The sequence below is a fragment of the Chamaea fasciata genome, unplaced genomic scaffold, assembly GCF_029207755.1.
Source record: "Chamaea fasciata isolate MVZ Bird 193981 ecotype frontalis unplaced genomic scaffold, bChaFas1.0.hap1 SCAF_5, whole genome shotgun sequence".
NCBI lineage: Eukaryota > Metazoa > Chordata > Aves > Passeriformes > Sylviidae > Chamaea > Chamaea fasciata.
This window is the reverse complement of record NW_027094090.1, coordinates 40,541,420-40,560,012: the sequence shown is the minus strand read 5'-3', so window position 1 is coordinate 40,560,012 and position 18,593 is coordinate 40,541,420. Positions and strand designations below refer to the sequence as shown.

The 18,593-nt window shown below is 35.4% G+C and overlaps 1 protein-coding gene across 4 annotated transcripts in view; it reads right to left on the bottom strand.

Moving 5' to 3' along the window:
- Positions 1–18,593, bottom strand: part of TMTC2 (transmembrane O-mannosyltransferase targeting cadherins 2) — a 236,503-nt gene that overhangs the window by 13,218 nt on the left and 204,692 nt on the right. For 2 of the 4 annotated variants that reach the window (XM_066183320.1, XM_066183323.1), the window contains 2 exons: positions 16,712–16,826; positions 9,638–9,701 (listed from right to left, as the gene is read on the bottom strand). In XM_066183320.1, coding sequence (XP_066039417.1) covers positions 9,638–9,701; positions 16,712–16,826 — 179 coding nt within the window. Of the gene's footprint in view, positions 1–7,894; positions 7,991–9,637; positions 9,702–16,711; positions 16,827–18,593 lie in introns of those variants that run through there. The other 2 variants (XM_066183321.1, XM_066183322.1) reach the window with 2 other exon arrangements.

Genomic DNA, 18,593 nt, shown 5'->3' with positions numbered 1-18,593 from the left:
TAATCTACTGGTGTGAGTTCTTTATTTCATGGCACTTTATTTCTGATTGACACCAAGGGCAAATTTACCAGGCAAAGACAATCTTGCTCTCTCCAGGAACTGATGTAGGCAGCACAGTATCCCCTGCCATATTACTATCAGACTGTAAATCACAATCAAGTGCATAAATCTACCCATGACACACCATCTTCAATTCCACAATTTCAGCACACTGCATCTTTACAAACTACTACCTCTCATCATCTGAAACCATAATAATTAGTTTTATTTAACTCAGTAGTACAAGTCTAGACTATTTAGTTTCCTATTAATTAGTTTCAAAACCCTAGTTTGCAAATTATTCAGTAAATAAACATCACAGTTGAGTACAAACACAACCATAGTGCAGTAATTTTCATTCTTGAAGAGTAAGCACAGGAAAAAAGAATATCTGTCTACTAAGATGTGGATGAAAAACACTAAAATGCTAGATGAAACAAATCTGCACTCCAACGGACAGGCCTAGCTGACTTCACATCTTTTTTTTTTTTTTCTTCAAGCAATTTTGATGGTGGACTGAACATATCTATACCTGAGATAAAGACTTCAGAACAGCATAATGAAAGTTCATATTAAAAAAAATGTGAGATTTCCATTCAAGTTAACTGAAGTGCAGTCCTACCAAATTTCTGAATCAAAGTCTTGACAATGAAATAGCTCAAGTATTATTTGGTATGAGAATGCTTTCACTGTAGAGAATTTATGAGCTATCCAAGGAGAATTAGATCACCTAATGGTACTGGAAGAACATAGGTAGGTGCCCAGAGAGAAAACTGAATCCATAAAATAGTACTTTCCTGATTAACTTCTTGAGAAACATAGTAAACCAACAATAAACATGCATGATTTTTGTGAAAACATGGTCTTTTTCTTTTTTGGAGATTCAGTCACATAAAATTTTGAACCTTTGGGCATCAGAGCCTACAATGGAAAATGGTTGCATTAACCAAAATACCCCGGGGTACTTTTGGGTTTTTTTGTGAAGAAAAGACTTTATAAGCATCTCCAAGCAGCACAAGGGACTGCCATCAGACATACTGAAAGCCTGGTATGACCTATGGGCTAAGTGAGTAGCGCATGAATTATTGGAGAGTTTCTTTCTCCTAAACTACATGTTTAGCACAAAACTACCATTTCAACAGTTCTTGGTAAGAGTAATTGATTATTTAATGGGGTTCTAAAGTTAAATAAATTTGAGTTAGTATGTAGATGCCCATTTCCAACATTTGTTTTCCCGTTATGTAAAAGCACATCTATACATTTCACTGTTCATGAAGTTGAATGACTTGAAAAATACATTACGCCAATAATTAGACTGTAGAAGGACTAATATTTATAGGACATTTGGAAATTTTTTATAGCTGAAAAAGAAATTAAGAACATTCTGAATTATCATGACAATGAGTTTCTGGCTTACTTTGCTGAGTGTTTCTGGGTATGCAGCTTACTGCTTGGAAAACTTTAAGCTAAGGACAGCTCATGGCTGCTTGCATACTTTCACGTGAAATCAGAACATGCAGAGTCAAATTTATCTCTCCAATACAGGAGAAACAGAAGCTACTCTAAACAAGTCAGCGGTGATATTGCAATGCAGTATCTGTATATGCAGAAGAAACTTGCATGTATTTTCATTTCAGTCGTTTAGAACTTGCACAGACAAAATAGTTCTGTATTGATTAGAATATCAAGGTACAACAAATTATTCTAGATGGGCAATAAACAGCAATTTAAATGCATTTTAATTCAATGTCAAAGCTCACAAATTACACTGAGCAAAACAACTGATCTCAGACATTTGTGTGTTTAACTGCTTGTATAATCAGGAGAGTACAAATCGACTCCCCATAACCCAGCTCTCACAAAAGTGAAGATGAGAACTGTAATGACAGGATTTCCAGCTTGTTCCTCTGCATTTTACACAAAGAAGGATCACAATATTGAGAACTAGACTTAAGTGTTCTATAATTGCCCAGAAGCACATTTAATCTTTGCTTTTACAGAGCTGCTACAATTGCAGGAGAAAACACATGTACAGTTTTCTGGGGTAAGGCAATAAATATTTTCAAATAAATATTTCCCAAAGGAAATTCAGTGTTTTTCACAGCTGAGTAAATCGGTTTTCAAATTGTATAACTCATTCTGATATTGTACTTCAGGTACAGGTAAATATCCCCATTCCAGTAGCCTGTATTTTTTCTTTGTCCCTTGATGGAGATCACAGGGATGGAAAACACTATATGAGGTTTTTTTGTTTTTTCTGCTGTATTTTTTTTTTTAAGGTGGGAGACACTAAGCTCTGCTGAAGTATGAATACTTTAAGATTCAGAGCAGCAGCCTGTATGGAAGCCTGTCTTGAAGCTGACAGCTGTGCACAAAAACTCCCTAAATGTGTAATAAAAATATTTTGGAGGGTTGTGAACAAATATAATTGCAAATAAAGAAAGAAATAGTTTTGTTCAAAAGAATAAACATTGGGGTTTTTTTCCCAAATAATAAATAATGTATCTGCTTTGGACTTAGCCCCAAACAAGAAGGACCTGAAAGAGGTGAAGAAAACAACAAAAGAAAATTGAGCTGGGGACTAACAAAACTTTAAAAAAGTTCAGGAGGAGCAGAGAGACTTTGTGCATGGATAAACTCTTTAAATGGGGAAGCATTGCTATTTCTATGCAAACACTGTAGAGTCTTTCTATCTGAAATAAAGGGAAGATTCCATTCAGTTAATATTATTTTTCTTGAATTTTTCCATTCTGCACAACCTTTAGGCTAGGTCACCTTTACACTATGCAGACTGAAAATGTCACAGCTATTCTGATATCAAATCTCAGAGTCATTTTTTAATTGTGTTTCAACAGGGACTGTCTAACCAACTAACAGTAACCAAGAAAGGGCTCTCTTAACCTTTTAAGATCAGAGAGTGACGTCCCCTTTTCAATAAGGGTGTTCCACTATCTCCTCTACCAGTGGAGCCGATCCACGCCTAAGCATCCCACCCCTGCATCTGTCTGAATTCAAACTTCTAAAGACATGTCATCTGGAAATACAGTTCTCATCAGTCATGCCTATTCTTGTTAGGAAGCCACAGCAGCTGTTTTAGTGCCTGAAAGTCATGCATGCCCTGTAACAATTGGTTCAGTCTTTAGCAAGAAGGGTGGAAGAACTGGATTCTGGGAAGTTTTATTTTTCCTCACACCTTCAACAGAAACAAAGAAAGGGGGCATTTTCAGGAGGCCAAGAGTGCTGCTGGGCTGGAAGGGATCCACAGCCATTCATATTATTAAGGCAGAAAGTTTGGCACACTTGAGAGGAAGCCTTAAACAATGTGAGGTTTAGCAGCTTTACCAGCTGGTGCTGGTAGTAGGAAGATGTGCAGCCCTGACACAGGGCAGGAGAAGCTGAGAGCATTTCAGACAGAATACGTGCAGTGAACAGAAGCTCCTTCTGCTCCACAGCAGCTCCACAGGGCTCACTTTTCAACTTTCAGTACAGGCAGACAACTGAACAGATGAATCTGCAGGACGCTAACTTCTTAAAAATACAGCTCGGTGGTCATACCATAGCACCAGTAGATAAAGCTAAAATATTACCACGTGATCATTAGTTTGAATAAAGAAGTAAACAGGTAGAACAACATTTTAAAACAAAGATTCACAGCTGTAAATTGTCACGCTTTGCTGGCAATAATACATATTGCTAAAACCATATATATACTTTTTCTCTAGGGATTTATGTCAGCTTTATCCATACTATGCTCCAGAAACCAGGAGTACAAGATGGCAAGGCACTCCAGTTGCATTTGAATAACAGGGACTAGATAGACCTGGTCAAAAGAGCTGCAGGAGAAATAGATACATTACTGGTGGGGGATCTGCTGTATTCCTGGAGCAGTGTGGCAGTGACATGGGATTTGGTGTGGCCAGTTTTTGTCAGCTGAGGATCAGCTGCAGACAATGCAAGAATCACTGTTAACCCATCCATTACTGCCATCATCAGTAGATTTAACATAGCAGAAGCTGTTACAAAAGTTTATGAAAATTCTCCCTGGAAAAAACAGGACATGTCCTTAACAAAGTTGGCAAAAGAAATTAAATTTTTTTCCCTCAAAATTACTCCAAATCTGGTAAAGTTACGTGAGGCAATTACTGAATGTTCATGAGAAAATCAAATAGGAAAAACTGGCGCAGAAACACTGAAGGAAAAAATATATAATAAAGTAGATGTTGATTACAAATGTTTCAAGACAAAAAAGCTATATTTACTTTATTTTTTAAAGATGTATGCACTACTGGAAGTATTTTATTTTAGAAGTCCCACCATGAATAAACCCCATGAATTATAAACACTTTCCCTAAGAAGGCACTGAAAGCATGTTATCTCTAAGATGCCTATGAAATTACAGTCAATTATGTAGAAATCACTAGCATTCTTCTTTCATCAGTTAGATAGCTTGAGGTAGTGCTTATTGCAAGCCTGGAGCCCTTGGCATGAAAGCTGTACTCCAGCATTGGGAAAAAAAAAAAAAAAAAAAAAAAGTACTTATAGAAACTGCTTTTTAATATGATATTGTGTTAACTGATTACATAAGTCCTTCAAGTCAAAAAATGGTTTAGTCCCCCACATCACGATTAAACCATCTAGTGGAAATTGTGTTTATTTTGCTTATAGGTACATTTCTCCTTTCCCCCTCACTCTCTGTGTGTTTTTATGTATGTTGTTACAGTAAGACATTTAATCAAGCCCTTTTGAAGTGGAAGAGTGGAAACAGCTGTATCTGACAATGTGCTGATGACATGGGGCTTAAAGCTGTCATGAGCTCCAGATTGCAAGCTGCACTAATATGTGGTTGGGATGGTAGTGACTTAGAGGTCACGGCACCTCTGCGAGGAATGCTCCTAAGCCAATCAGCTCAAAGTGGTGGCTCAGAGTCTTAAGGCTCTGGTGAGCTCTCTTTCATTTAATACTCTTGAGGTCACACTTCAAAGTGCCCCTTCTTCTCAAAAGCCATTGGCCATATGTGGGGGTTCTAGAGCAGCTTTTTAAAGACTGGCAGCTTCAGGCTTAGACTTAAAAAATTAGAAATGCAGCTCTATTACACAAATGATATCTTAAAAGTTGAACAAAGGCTGAAGCTTAAGTCGGTATCTCACATTCTTGTAAAGCGTGCCGATTTAAAGACAGTTTCCGGATGACTGATTTTTCCACAACAAAGCAAGCTTAAAGCTCACATTTGAGAGTGCCTAACGACTTGTTAAAACTATTTCCTGGTTTCTGAAGATTACAATATGTAGGGCACCCAGAAAGCATCTCTGAATACAGCTTTTCTTCAGCAATACTCACACTGAGAATAATTACTGTATAAATGTCCAAGAAACTTATGGTTTCATTTCTTCACGCAACTGAATTTATTAAAATTAGACTAATGTGATTAATGTACACTCAAGCCAACACTGCTAGAACAAACACATACGTGCTTCGCACTGAGAAGGCTCTAAAATGATTTTGTTTTGATCACGGTACAACACACAATGCAGTAACATACTTTTTGGAAAGCATTCATAAAGATCAAGGGGCTAGGGAGGCTAATCATTGTAGGTTAACTACAGAGTTGAAGGAAGAAAAGAGAGTCCTGTGAGAAATAATTAATTGCAAATAAAAGTAGGTTTGTTTTCTGAACTGCTTCCTGGATTCCTCTCTACCCCTTGTGGCTTAGAAGTCAACTCTCTGAATGCTAAAATAGACATAACCTTGACAATGCTTGCTTCTTCAGTAAAGTTAAAGACAAACTGTTCTTATCTTCAAAGCAGCAGTGTGTTCTCCAGAAAATATTGCTCTTCTAAAATTTGTCTGGAAATTACTTTTATGGAGGATAAATACTCACCTACTGTAAATAAGGCCAATTGTGAACATTATTATGAAAAGTTAGGTCTATATCTCAAACACTAATACAGCCAGGCTTGTTTTTAATTTGCACCCAAGCTCCTTTTCAGCTGGTGCAGCATTTGTATCAAAGTGTTCTAATTTTTTTACCATCTGCAGACAGAATGTGTATCCAAAAGCAAGGATGGCATTCAAGATGCAGATAAACATTTTAACACACCTTTGCTGTATTCAATCGTTCCTTTACTGAGTATATTTTTCTTGCAAATACTTTATTCATTGTAATATGGCTTGTAATGAAAAAATAAATTGTATTCTCAGACCTCTCAGAATTAGTACAGTGACAAATGAATCATCCCCATTATTGCAAAAACAAAATCTTTTTATGCTTGCTTTCTTAAAAACAATAGCCTGCAAGTTTCAGAGAAGTTAGATTTTCTGTAACTGAATACTGTGTTTCTGGCAATGTTTTTAGCTGCCTTAGTCCCAACTTTTCTAAAAATGGATTAGTTGAACGAGAATGTGACTCAGACATGCAGGCATATTGGTGTTCACTGCTGTTCTCCCATTCTGAGACACTGAAATAAAAGGACTTGTCTAGGAGACAAATGCAAGAGTGGAGACTGCTGTCTGGAAAAAGCACTAAAATAGCCAATTAAGTATCTCTGAAAGTAGTAAATCAGATGGCCATTTAAACTGGACATGGGTGCAGAAAAGCTCGGTAGAGCAGTTTCTGGATCCAAAGGGCTTATACATTAGAGAGCAGATGAGGAATTGTGCAAAGAGTATTTCTTCATTACAAAAGCAACAAGAATTGTTGAGAAACCAAAGAAATGGATGCAAAAGGAAAATAGAATGCTGAAAACAAAACTGTGTCATGACAGCCAAATGAGCATAAAAAATTCACTAGCAATCAGTAAAAGATTGCGTTTACAGTATTACTAAAATCTCTTATTGCTCTTAAGGACTGTATCTTATAGTAGCAACATTAGAGATATTATACAATACGTTATATTTGTAAAGAAACAGATGCAAGAGAGTGGAAATCTGAGTTTTGTTTCAGGCTGTGCTAGATGAAGATCTCTCAGGAGCCAGCAATTGGTCTAAAGTTATCTAGAGTAGGTGATAATTTAATTGTCTTGGCACATTGAAAGAAAGAAGTCGATAACAAAGAAACGGATCTTCAACTTGGGATCTGGCCAAGTGACTGGGGAACCAAAGGAAAAAAGTCATACTGAAGATAAGCAGAGTGCCAGTTTACTTGGGATGCTGCTTCATAATTCGCTCATATCAAATAGGACTGTTTAAAGCACCAGAAGAAGAAAGACTTGTTTAACAGCCCCTTTGAGAACTTAATTATACTAGTAACAAGGCTGACCCACTGCACAGAATGAGACTTCAATGCTGCCACAGTATTCTCACTGAGAGTCAATTTGGGGACAAACCAATTAGCAGCTAAACAGATGCACACAAATATACATATAGGTATGTGTTCATACACATGGAATGGTAGGAATCTGTATATTACATCAGATGAATACATCTAGTAGTTTGAATTTCCTGTCAAGAAATGTTTCTAAACCATTAGTGTTGGATACAAAAAAAACCCCAAAGAAAGATCCTTCAAGCATTTATTCTGTATAAGGATATTTAAGGATATTTCTTTATCATCTTGACTCACATAATTGTGCTGCTCCTTCATATTCATAAGACAGTGAGAGGATACACAGGCCACATACAAAATAAAAAAATCAACTGTGGGCATTTTCAGGCTCTGAGTATGGTTTCTACACAGCTCTGGACTGAGCCACCGCAGTCTCTAGGACAGGACCTGGATACCCTCTAAGCAGCTGGTTCAATCAGCACTGGAGAATAGTTCTGGGCACATTTAATTTATCGGCACAGATGCAGCCATGAAGTACACAGTTTGTCAATAATTTTCATTCCATATTCCTCTGGAAAGGTTGGGAGCTTCTGTCTTACCATGTATTCATTAAACTGCTTACCATCAAGTAAGCTTCCTCAAGTGGCTTCTTTTCCTCCCAGTCTGAAACTAGTATGGTAAATTTGAGAGCTAATAATAATACAAAAAATATATATGACTACTTCCAGTTTTGTTTACATTTTTGAGACCCACCCCTGTAAGTCATCAGACAGCTGATAATGGCTGTGAAAATGGACACAAATTTCCCACTCTGCACAATAAAATATTCTTAAAAAGTCATGAACCATATGAACACCATGCTTAGCTAGAAAATTTAACTATCATCTTGAATATTAAAGTATAATTATTTTTTGAAGAAAGCGGAACATCAGTACCTATTAAAATTTTACTTATGCTAATCAAAGTTAGAAGAAAGTTTCTACAATAAATTGTTATGATAATCTTATTCTTCAAAAAGGATATTTCAGTCATAACATGTAAAGCTTGTAATCAATAATCAGAAATATCTAACCTTTAGAGTACTACTGCTATGAGCTTACTACCAGTCACTCCAAAGCTCTCTGAGAAACCTCACACATATGACCATATTTATATAGGGTTATACACAAAAAAATTATTTCTTAGTTTCTGAGAAATATTTTGAACATACAATGAAGCACAGGAAAGAGAAACTGTACCAATTTGCAGACAGCTACGGGAATACTTTCAACATTAAGGTATCCTCTCAGAAAAAAAGGGCAAAACTGTCATGCATTATGCAAGCATTATGAATCACAGAGTCTTCATTGTTATTTCACAAAGTATGAAGTAATGAAGTAAGTAGTTTTTTCAGAGTTCTTAAGCAACAGTATGAAAATCTGTAATTCCATATGAATAAGTTATTACTTTTTAAAATTATATTTTATTAGCTTACTTTGCATCTTAGCTGTTGTTGCTTTTGATTCTTAGCTCTGAAAACTCTTTTATGTCTTCTTTTTAAACTTGGGTTTGTTTTTTTCACTGCATTTGCTGACTTGTATCCTCAAATTTGGCACTGTAGACTTCTGAGACAGAAATTTTCCTAGATTTTTTTCATTGCATAGACAAAGTGTCATGTATCTAAAATAAATTCGGCCCCAATTATATTTATGATTTTTTCTCAAAATGTGAAGGTACTTGAAAAGAAATGTAATATTAAGTAAAAAATGGTAAGTAAAAATATTTTATTTCTTTAATTCCTGATGCAATGAAAATTGGAAATGAGCTTCCCTTCTTAAGAAGCATCTGTCACTTACTCCTACATATATCTGCTCAAACAATACGTATTTTTTGCCAATATAAAACTACATCAGAAATAAACATCTTTACGTTTGCTGAACAACATTTACCAGAAGTTCATGACAGATGAAAATGCATAAATGTATTTTTAAAAATGCCTTAAACAGGATAAACTTTCACTCCCTTTTACTAGTGAAGAGATGGAATTGGAAAAACTTCCCAAACCTAACACATTTAAACACAGATAAATAAATCTAAGTCTAGAAGTCTTTTCCAAGTATGTTAGCCAAGTAAGATTTATGGCTAGACCACTTCACTGAGGCAACTTGAAAGTGCAGTGATTGGTCTGACAAATGAACAGCTTCATTTGACTACCCAATAATTAACTATTAAAAGAACATATATAACACAGGCTGAGAGATCAAATGCTCCAGCAAGTACTTCTCCTTTACACAAAGGGTTCAGTACCCTAGCATGTTCATCAACTTGAGTATTGGATATCATTAAGAAGGTACTTACATTAGGTCTTAATCCTGCTGCCATTTCATAGTACTTCTCGGCCTCTTCATTAAGACTGGCTTGTCTATCAGGATGGAAAAGAACAACATAGTTACACCTCATTTTCCTCGTGTTAAAATGAATCCATACCTAAAGAAGCATAGCTAAAAACTAAACACTGCAACTACTCCCTGCTGCTTAAGGATATTACCCTAACAAATGCATAATATATGTAAATCTAGAAGTTTTCCAATAGTTCAGAATGTCCATTAGCACAAGTCCTCTTTGCTTACTTCATTTACTTTTTAGTTCTGCAATAATATTAGTACCTAAGGGAAAGAAATAGGGAAGACTGAACACTCATTTCAGGCAAAAACAGAGACATACCAGTCTTCACCAGAAGCAAATGTGGCTAATTTTTTGTTATCAGACATACTTTAAATTCTGAAACCGTGTATTATACCATAATGTAGTTCTTCACTTTCTGCCCTCCCAAAACCACTATAATTCCAGTAAAAAAAAAAAAGAAAAAAAAAAAGAAAAAAAAAAGAAGGAAAAAAAGTCAGGGAACATAAAGATTACTGAAAACTAGGTTTCCAAGATTGATGGAATTCATGCAGAAAAGAGTTCTGATTTCAACATTTACTCACATAATTCTGAGCAGGCATTTAAATGTAAATCTCATATTCCAAGACAATAAGATGAGTTTCTGGGTACCTGAAGCAGTATTAGCTCAACACTTTTTCTTCTCCTTACTACTACTGTAAGCATCTACATGCTCCTAGTAGTTTAGTTTTCATTTCTTCTTCTCCTGAGATTTTAGTTTAATGTCTTCAATCAAAAATGCAGTTGCCAAAGAAATCCAAACCTGTTTTTGTCTAAACAGGCCTTTTTTTACCATTTCTCTCAAATTCCTCTGTTCTCCTTTAGTCTCCACCTTCTTAATTTTCACTTAACTATTTATTTTGGCCACTGGTCCAATGAATACTCATTGATCACATGCATGTCAAGAGAAGGGTAGCAAATCTGTAAGAACAACCAAACGGGACTCTCAGGTGGGCTACTTATCTTCTGCTAAAGTTATTTGCTATTTTCCTACGAAGTGTTAAGTCTTTTCACAGGGGACTTAGGAAAGGAGATCTTCAGCATATTTGTGTTTGTTATGTGATTACAGATGCATTTCTGTGATACAAAATGGAAACATTAGAAAACAAGGAGAAGACTGTAGGGTTGGCTGTTCAATTTTTCTCCTTCTTTTCCTGTTTTTGCAAACAGTTACGAGTTCAAAAGGTACCAATCAACTGAGCACTTGTTTTACCTTGTTCATTACATGAGCCTTTACATGATTTGCTATCAAATTGTGTTCTAATTTTGTTTTTATCCACCCAGATTTTAAACATTAGCCACATAATACATGGATAGGCAATTAATCTCAAACACCACATTTTGACAGCTATTGGTCCTGGGAGGAGAAAGGGAGAAAGGATAATCCCTTTGAAGTTTCTCACGTAATTCCTGTGCAAGCTGAAACCACTTCATAACTAACAATTTGCTAAAAAGAACCTGGTTTATACACGTTAACTGTTTTAAATTACTTCGCACATGTTTCATTGACTCAGCAGTTGCAGTGGTTAGAAATGATTGAATGTCTAAAAACATTCATTCAACCTGCTTCTGAATCACTCCTGCTGGGCATCAGAAGCATTTGAAATGATTGGGAAAAAAAAAAAAATCTCATACTTAGGAATTTCAAGATTTACAACAAAGCACAAAATGAAACATGTTACAGAGCTTTTTTTTCTTTTCTTTTTTCTTTTTTTCCTGTTTGCACAAAACCGTCAGGACACAAATCACTGCTGGAAGTGATGAAATAACATACAATAAACAAGGTGCCTTTCCCAGGAGGCAAATACAAATGGTACACTTTATCTCCAAAAAGAGTTGCTGGCATGTGAGTGTGGAACACATTAAAATCCTGTCCCCCCTTTAGGCCAGTGGAAATACATGGCTTGCTTTCCTGACACATGTACATCTTGAAACAAAGATCATTAATTGCCAAGTTGAAATCAGTTTGAATATATAGTTCTCCGTTAAAAATAGTTTATAGAAATGAATGCACAACACAGTAACCTGGTCAAGAAAATGCTAGTTCCATTTTTGGGGTGTTCAGCAATAGTTCCTTTAGTTAAGATGCTGCAGAATTCTGGTTCCCATTTTCACTGCAAACCTAAGCCAGAAATTAATTATGTTAAGCCCAGAAACAGCTTTCCCTTGAGAAGAATTAAAGGCACAGAGGTAGGAAATTGAAGTAACCCTATGCCACTGAGCAGTAAAGAGCTCTGGATCAATGTCAAATAATGGAAGGACACTATTAAAAGTAACATAACTCACATTAGAGTAAAATATTAGATAAAATGTTGATAAAAAAAACAGAGAGGAATGAAAGGGAGCAAAAAACAGTTCAGAAGAGAGTATTTTTTTTTAGTTATGAGCTATATTTTAACCTCTAGCCTAAATCTTTTCATAAGGAATCACCTAGAAAATGTATCTGATTTTCCCCAGCAACAACTAGCATCCAATCTTGTTGTAAAAGGAAAAAATGTTTCCACTTTTTATTCTCTCCTATCTTTTAACCTGAGCTTCCAGAACAAACAATTCCCCATATTTAGCTCCAGCTGACTAACAGTGACACCTAATAAATGTGCTTGATGACACATCACTCTTAGATTCTTCTGACACGCAGCAATAATCAGCTTAAATTTATTTTGATTTTTATATTGTTCACTGGAAAAAATACTGTTGTAAAAGAAAAACACCACCAACGCTGACTGATGTAGATACAGGTGAGTGAGAAAGAGTTAGTTTTAACCTGCCTGCTGCTTGGTACAAGGCTTCAGACTGTTAAATTTTACAGAAAAATCATAGATGTCAGCAAACCTACAAAGAAATTTTCTTCAGCAATTCCTATTTTAAAACGCTAAATGCTGACACTTGGCATTCTTAATGGACCTTTTCGTGTAACAACAAAATTATGATCAGGTTTTATAATCAGCAGCTCTGTTGCAATGAACCATTCATTCACGTTTTTTGGTTTTAAAAATCTATACAGATGATATGCTTTGCCATGCATACATATATATTTAAGCATATAGATAGTAAATAAAGGATGAATATAATCTGTTCAGACAATAACATAGGGTTCAGTTGTGCCTATGATAATGTATCAGCAATTACACTCCATGTTTGGTCAGTGTATGCAGGACAGCCAAAATACTCTCATAGAAAACCACCGAAAAATAAAGACAATGTAATGTAGTACTGCTCTGATTTAGACTTCTGTTTCCAATAGCCAATAAACATCCTGTAATTTCATGTCACATGAGATTTTCCCAGAACAACCCTCTCACAAAAGCATGGAAAAATGAATTATTCCTACAAAATGTGTTTTTAAGCAAAGAGGTCTTTTTCCTAAGTTTGTTTACATTTGGAGGCAAGGTAAATTTTTTTCCTGTTTCTAATTATTTCAGCGGTGCTACCACACTGCCATCCTTCATTCCAGAAATAATGATTCCCTGGCCCACAGGAAGCCTGGCTGATGGCAGCTCAGCTGGTGTAGGAGAGCAAAGTGAGCCATAGCCCTTGTTAGCACATGGCTCAGCCACTGAAGCTACAGCCACCGTACAGCAGTGCACACACGCCTCACTGCCTTGCTGAGAGTTTTCCCGCTCCTCTAGGCAAGAGCACTGCAAACATAAAACACATGACCAGATACTGCTTTAAAAACCACCCAAATGGCTGCATCAGCCTTGAAGAAAGCTGTCTGGAAAACAAATTCGTTGAGAAAATGAATTTTACAGACATGTAGCATGCACGTTAAAAGTTACCAGACTGTTGCAAAGAAATTAATTGCATTTGTCCCACATCTCACCCCTCCTACAGATGACTTGAATCATTTTGCATTGCATTAATGGGATGCTACAGAAGTCATTTAGGAAAAAAAAATTAATAACTATAATGTAATTAGGAAAGGGGAGGTCTCTCAATAATGCAAACAGAACTAAGTATTTTTTTTTTTACTTCAGATTCAGCCACAAAGAGAGGAAATTACCAATGTTGGAATATCTGATTGGAAGAGCAGACATTCCTCTTGTTACTGCTCAACTGAGAATAGGCTATCTATAAACACAGCTACTGCATTGGACCCAGTTAACAATTCTGTTGCAAATTTAAGAAAAAGAAAATTAACTTGCAGCACTCCAGTTCAAAATTTTCAGAAGCTGTTAATCTTTATTTAGGTTCTATTTTAATTTAATTTTTTTTCTCAGCAAGTAGGGGGATTTTAAAAAAATGAAAATATTTTAGCACTAGACTAGAAAAATAAATTGCATTTCAAGAGAATGGTATGTTTATTTTCCATCCAAAACAGCTGTAAACCAAGAAACGTCTTCATATTTCTGAGTCTTGTGACACTCCTTAGGCTAACGGTGGAAACAGTAGTAGGAGAGGAGGGAAAGATGATTCCTTCCTAATTCAAAAATACCTCACTGTGTAAAATACTTAGTCAAAAGAAGAAAATATCAGAATCTATAAAAAAATCTAAGCTTCTGTTATTATCTTGCAGTCATTTTGGAAACCTTGCATCATCCACATTAATATCAATTTCTGTCTCTTATTCCACAACACATCTTTAAAATTTATCCCGTGTCTCTCACAAGAGTAATTTCATTTTCATGCTCTGTGAACTTCTGTAATGTATTTTCTATCTCACAGCTGTGCAGTTCATTCAAAATTCTTACTCACTTACCAGTCAGTTTTTATAGCTCTCTAGGGTACCTAAAGAGCAGTTGGTCACCTACTTGAAATTATGTCAGCCTTTCATTTATGACTGTCTTTAGCATTCAGTTCCTAGTAGTGTCACTCTGTGCCAGTTGGAGTACTCCCTTCTTTCCATCCTCCTTTATGTCTTGGTATCAGTTTTCTTCTTGGAATCACCTCAGCTCTCCATTGTTCTAAAGATCCTAAAAATCATCTGCTTCTGAAGAGCCAGATTCCTGGTGGATTTGTAGTTGCTCTGTTACAATGAATGAATATGCATTGCCCTTGTCCAACAAGTATGACAGAAGCAATAGATTTGAATTAATTGCTAAGTAAAGCAGTGAACAAGGATGGACAACAAAATCACAACCTTCAGCAAAAATCAGTCAGATGCTAGCACATGGGGTTTTAAGCAAATGCTTGTCAGCACTGAATTCAGCTTTGCCACTCTGACTCTTGCTAAATCCTACAGACCACTTTAGACTCTCAGAGAGTATTAGGAAGACATTATGATCTTCCACAAAGAGAGCTGAGTATTAAGAGAAAAATTAGATCAGCTGGGTATCCCAAAGGAGCACGAAGAATTCTAGCTAAACTAAAGCAGGCCTATTTTTTTTAAGTACCCAGTTTGGTGCATTTTCTTTGTTTTTGAAGGTTTTGGCTTTGCATTTACAGTAAAAATTGGGAATGCAGCTTAGAATCACTGAGAGCTCATTGCTTTCAAGGCCTCCCAAAAACAGTACACTCCCAACCAGATCAAATAGGGTAACCATGGCTATTGTACAGCACAGCAGCATACCCATTACGTTAAAAGTTGAAAAATACTCATATCCAGATGTAAATATATGTGCCTCAAAGACCTCAAACGCTACACTCAGTACTCACAGAGAAAGCAGGAGATTTATTAAACCTATTTCCAAAACAGTACTGATCTACACCACCACATTTTACAATAAACATGATCATACCACTAAACCATCTACTACAACACACTCAGCAAAATAAGAAATCTGACCCCTCTATACCTTTCTAAATTCAGTGGTCATGCCTAACTTGCTATGTTTCTGTCTGTGAATTTGTAATATTAATCTTAGTGTTTCAAATTACTGAATTCTGTCTTGAGAGATATCATTCACAAAATAATCATGGGGAAGGATCCTTAAAATAGGTCATATACCTCTGTTAGGTCAAACTATTGTTTACCAATGAGCCATTTGTCTTGGTTTCCTTTCTAATCTACAAGCAAAAAGTTATTTTTAAAAAATAACTTTTGGGGCTTATTTCAAAATTATGGTATAGAAACCATAATTCTGAAACACAGGTCACTTGCCTGAAGCTGATTCTACATTCTCTTTTATACTACTTTCTTTTTCTTTCATTTCTTATTTAAAATGCTAAAAGTATAAAGGTACCTAGTAAGATATTTTCAGCGGAGAAATTATCTCAAGAACTGTTTTGTCCTAATGAGGCATATTTTTTAAATTTCCTTTTTCATGTATTTTCTAAGCTTAGATACCATTTAAATGAAATCAAGTATCCTTATAGCTGTGAAGTGGACAATAGACAATAATTAGATAGTTATCCTAGAAATAAGCATGGAGGATACCTATTACAGTAATGTGAGTTTAAAGATAATGTTAAACTCACAGACAGAACCTTAACATTACTGAATAACCAGGTCTGACAGCTTTACAAGCTAAAGTAGAAATTCAAAGTTTTGTTCTATTCAGATAGAACAGAATTAAATACAAGAGCACATTTTAAATCACAGGTTCTGTGAATATCCCTAAGTGCTCCTGTGTGTCTCAAAGTAATTATCAGCCCAGGAATATGTAGATTTCTAATTATCATAATGTGCCCTACTGATATTAACAGAAATTTTCAATATTCTCTGTTTATATCCAGAGAAGAAACACAGTCTCCTCTTTTCAGTTGCTATGCACACTAAAATTTTAAAGATCAGGTGAAAGGAAATCCTACAGAAGGTTCTTCAGAAAAGAAACATTTGTACTAATATGCAAGCAAAATGCATTACCTGCTTGTGAACAAGAAGTTTTGAAGGTAGGAAATTATGATATAATAAATAGCATTTAAGAAATGCAAAGTGCTAGATGCTGCAACAATTTAATTCCACTTCTCTGTATCTTATTAGCAATACTATTGAATTATTCAAAAGAGTTGCTGGGCTTTAAAAAGAATCCTGCATAAGCAAAGGCTATAAAGACTTTTTTCCTCCAAAAAAAGAGGAAAATCAAGTGAGGCAGACACATAAGCACTAACCTGAGCATATGGGCTGCATTGAAAACAACATCAAATTCCATATTATCAAGTTCAGCAGCTTTTTTTGCCATTTCAGCTGCTTCTATCAGGCGAGATTCTTCTAGGAGGAACTGACCTGCAATGGAATGCATGAACATGAGCTCACAGAAAATAACTGATCTAATACACTTCAGACAGTACAGTCAGGAAAAGGAAGCACCAAAAAAAAAAAAACAACACCCAAAAAATCCCAAACTAATAAACCAAGCAACAAACCAACGTCTCAGATTCAATCTTTAGTTATTTGTTGATCTGCTCTGTTTTTCAATATCTTTAAAATATAGTGAATGTAGAAAAATTGCAATAAATATGACAAGTAATAACAATATTTCTGGAATACAGTTAAGAAAAGTGATACTGGTAGACTAAAACTCAGCCATCAAGAAACAGTACTCCCAAACCCCAAGAAGCCTGCCATTTGAGAACATGCCTTTCTGCCTGTAATATCATGGTAATATATAATTACCATGATGTCTGCTTCATCAAAACAAACTGAAATAAAATAATATCTACAAATTAGGCACATTCCCAAAACATATCCCAAAATTTGTTTTAAAAGCATATCCCAAAATCACATAAAATGATAAATTTATGTATTTATTATAGCATTTTTTTCAGCTTTAAAATTCTAAGTTGTTTTTACTTTAAAGCCATTATTATATATATATATATATATATATATGTGTGTGTGTGTGTGTGTGTATACCTTAATGGACAGGTATTTTATCCTGTATTTCACTTAATGGACAGATATTTTATCCTGTATTTCACTAACACTAGAAGAACCACAGCAGCTTTTTACAAGTTTCCTATATGATACTTAACTTTCACATTAAACAAAAATAGAAGATGGCTAAAATCAAGGGACTCACTTTTTACAAAGAAAATGATCATTATCGTTAAATCAAGTATAAACTGAAAGGAATGAATAATTTAGCATTAATCAAGCTTTAACTGAAGTACAGTAGTTTCAAAACAAAACATGTAACATGCAATAGAACTCTAGAAAAATGACTTTTCCTTTGAAGAAGGTGGGAAAAAAAGAATTTGGAAGGTACTCAAACTTCTTTTTGTTCCTTTTAATGCTTTTTCACACCAAATCTGTAAAATGTGTCATTTTTGCCACAACTTTTTTAAGGAATTCAACCATCTAGTCTCTGTGCCTACGTAACTTTACATTTGGAAAAGCTATCCTAAAGCCTAGTGATCATACCATCCAGCATCCCATCCTTCCCTTGTAATCTTACCTTGTAAAGTAAGGTCTCTTAACCAAAACTCTGCCATGCCACCACAAACCACAAGCCTCATCAGGAACAACATACCATGAGCAAATAATAGCCTGTCATGGTAAGGGATTTTCTTTTTTTCTTCCCCCCTTTCCTCATTCACTCCCAGTTGCTCACATACTTGCTGTGTGCTTATGCAAAAAATTTCCTTAACCAGAGCTAGCGAGGTCTGTACATGGTGAACCCAGCGACACTTTGGTACAACAAAGACATTTGCAGAAGGAATCATTTCAATACAAAAAGCGATGAAAGGCAGCTTTCTTAGCTTTTTGTTTTCTCTGTAGATACATTTCAGCTTGGGAGAGTTGGCAGATTGTTTACTCAGTCTCCTATATCCTAATTATTCAGAACTGCAAAACTTGTAAAAACATTTTGGTACCTTCCTGCTTTCACAGCATAAGGTTTGTTTGCTTTAGTTACATCCACACTCTAATATGTACCACATTTTGATGCACGACAATGTTTTGTGCTTATTATGCCCAGAAACAGATGATTTACAAAAAAAGCCTTCTCACACAGGAAAACAAGTAAATAAATAACAAAAGAGAAGAAAAAAA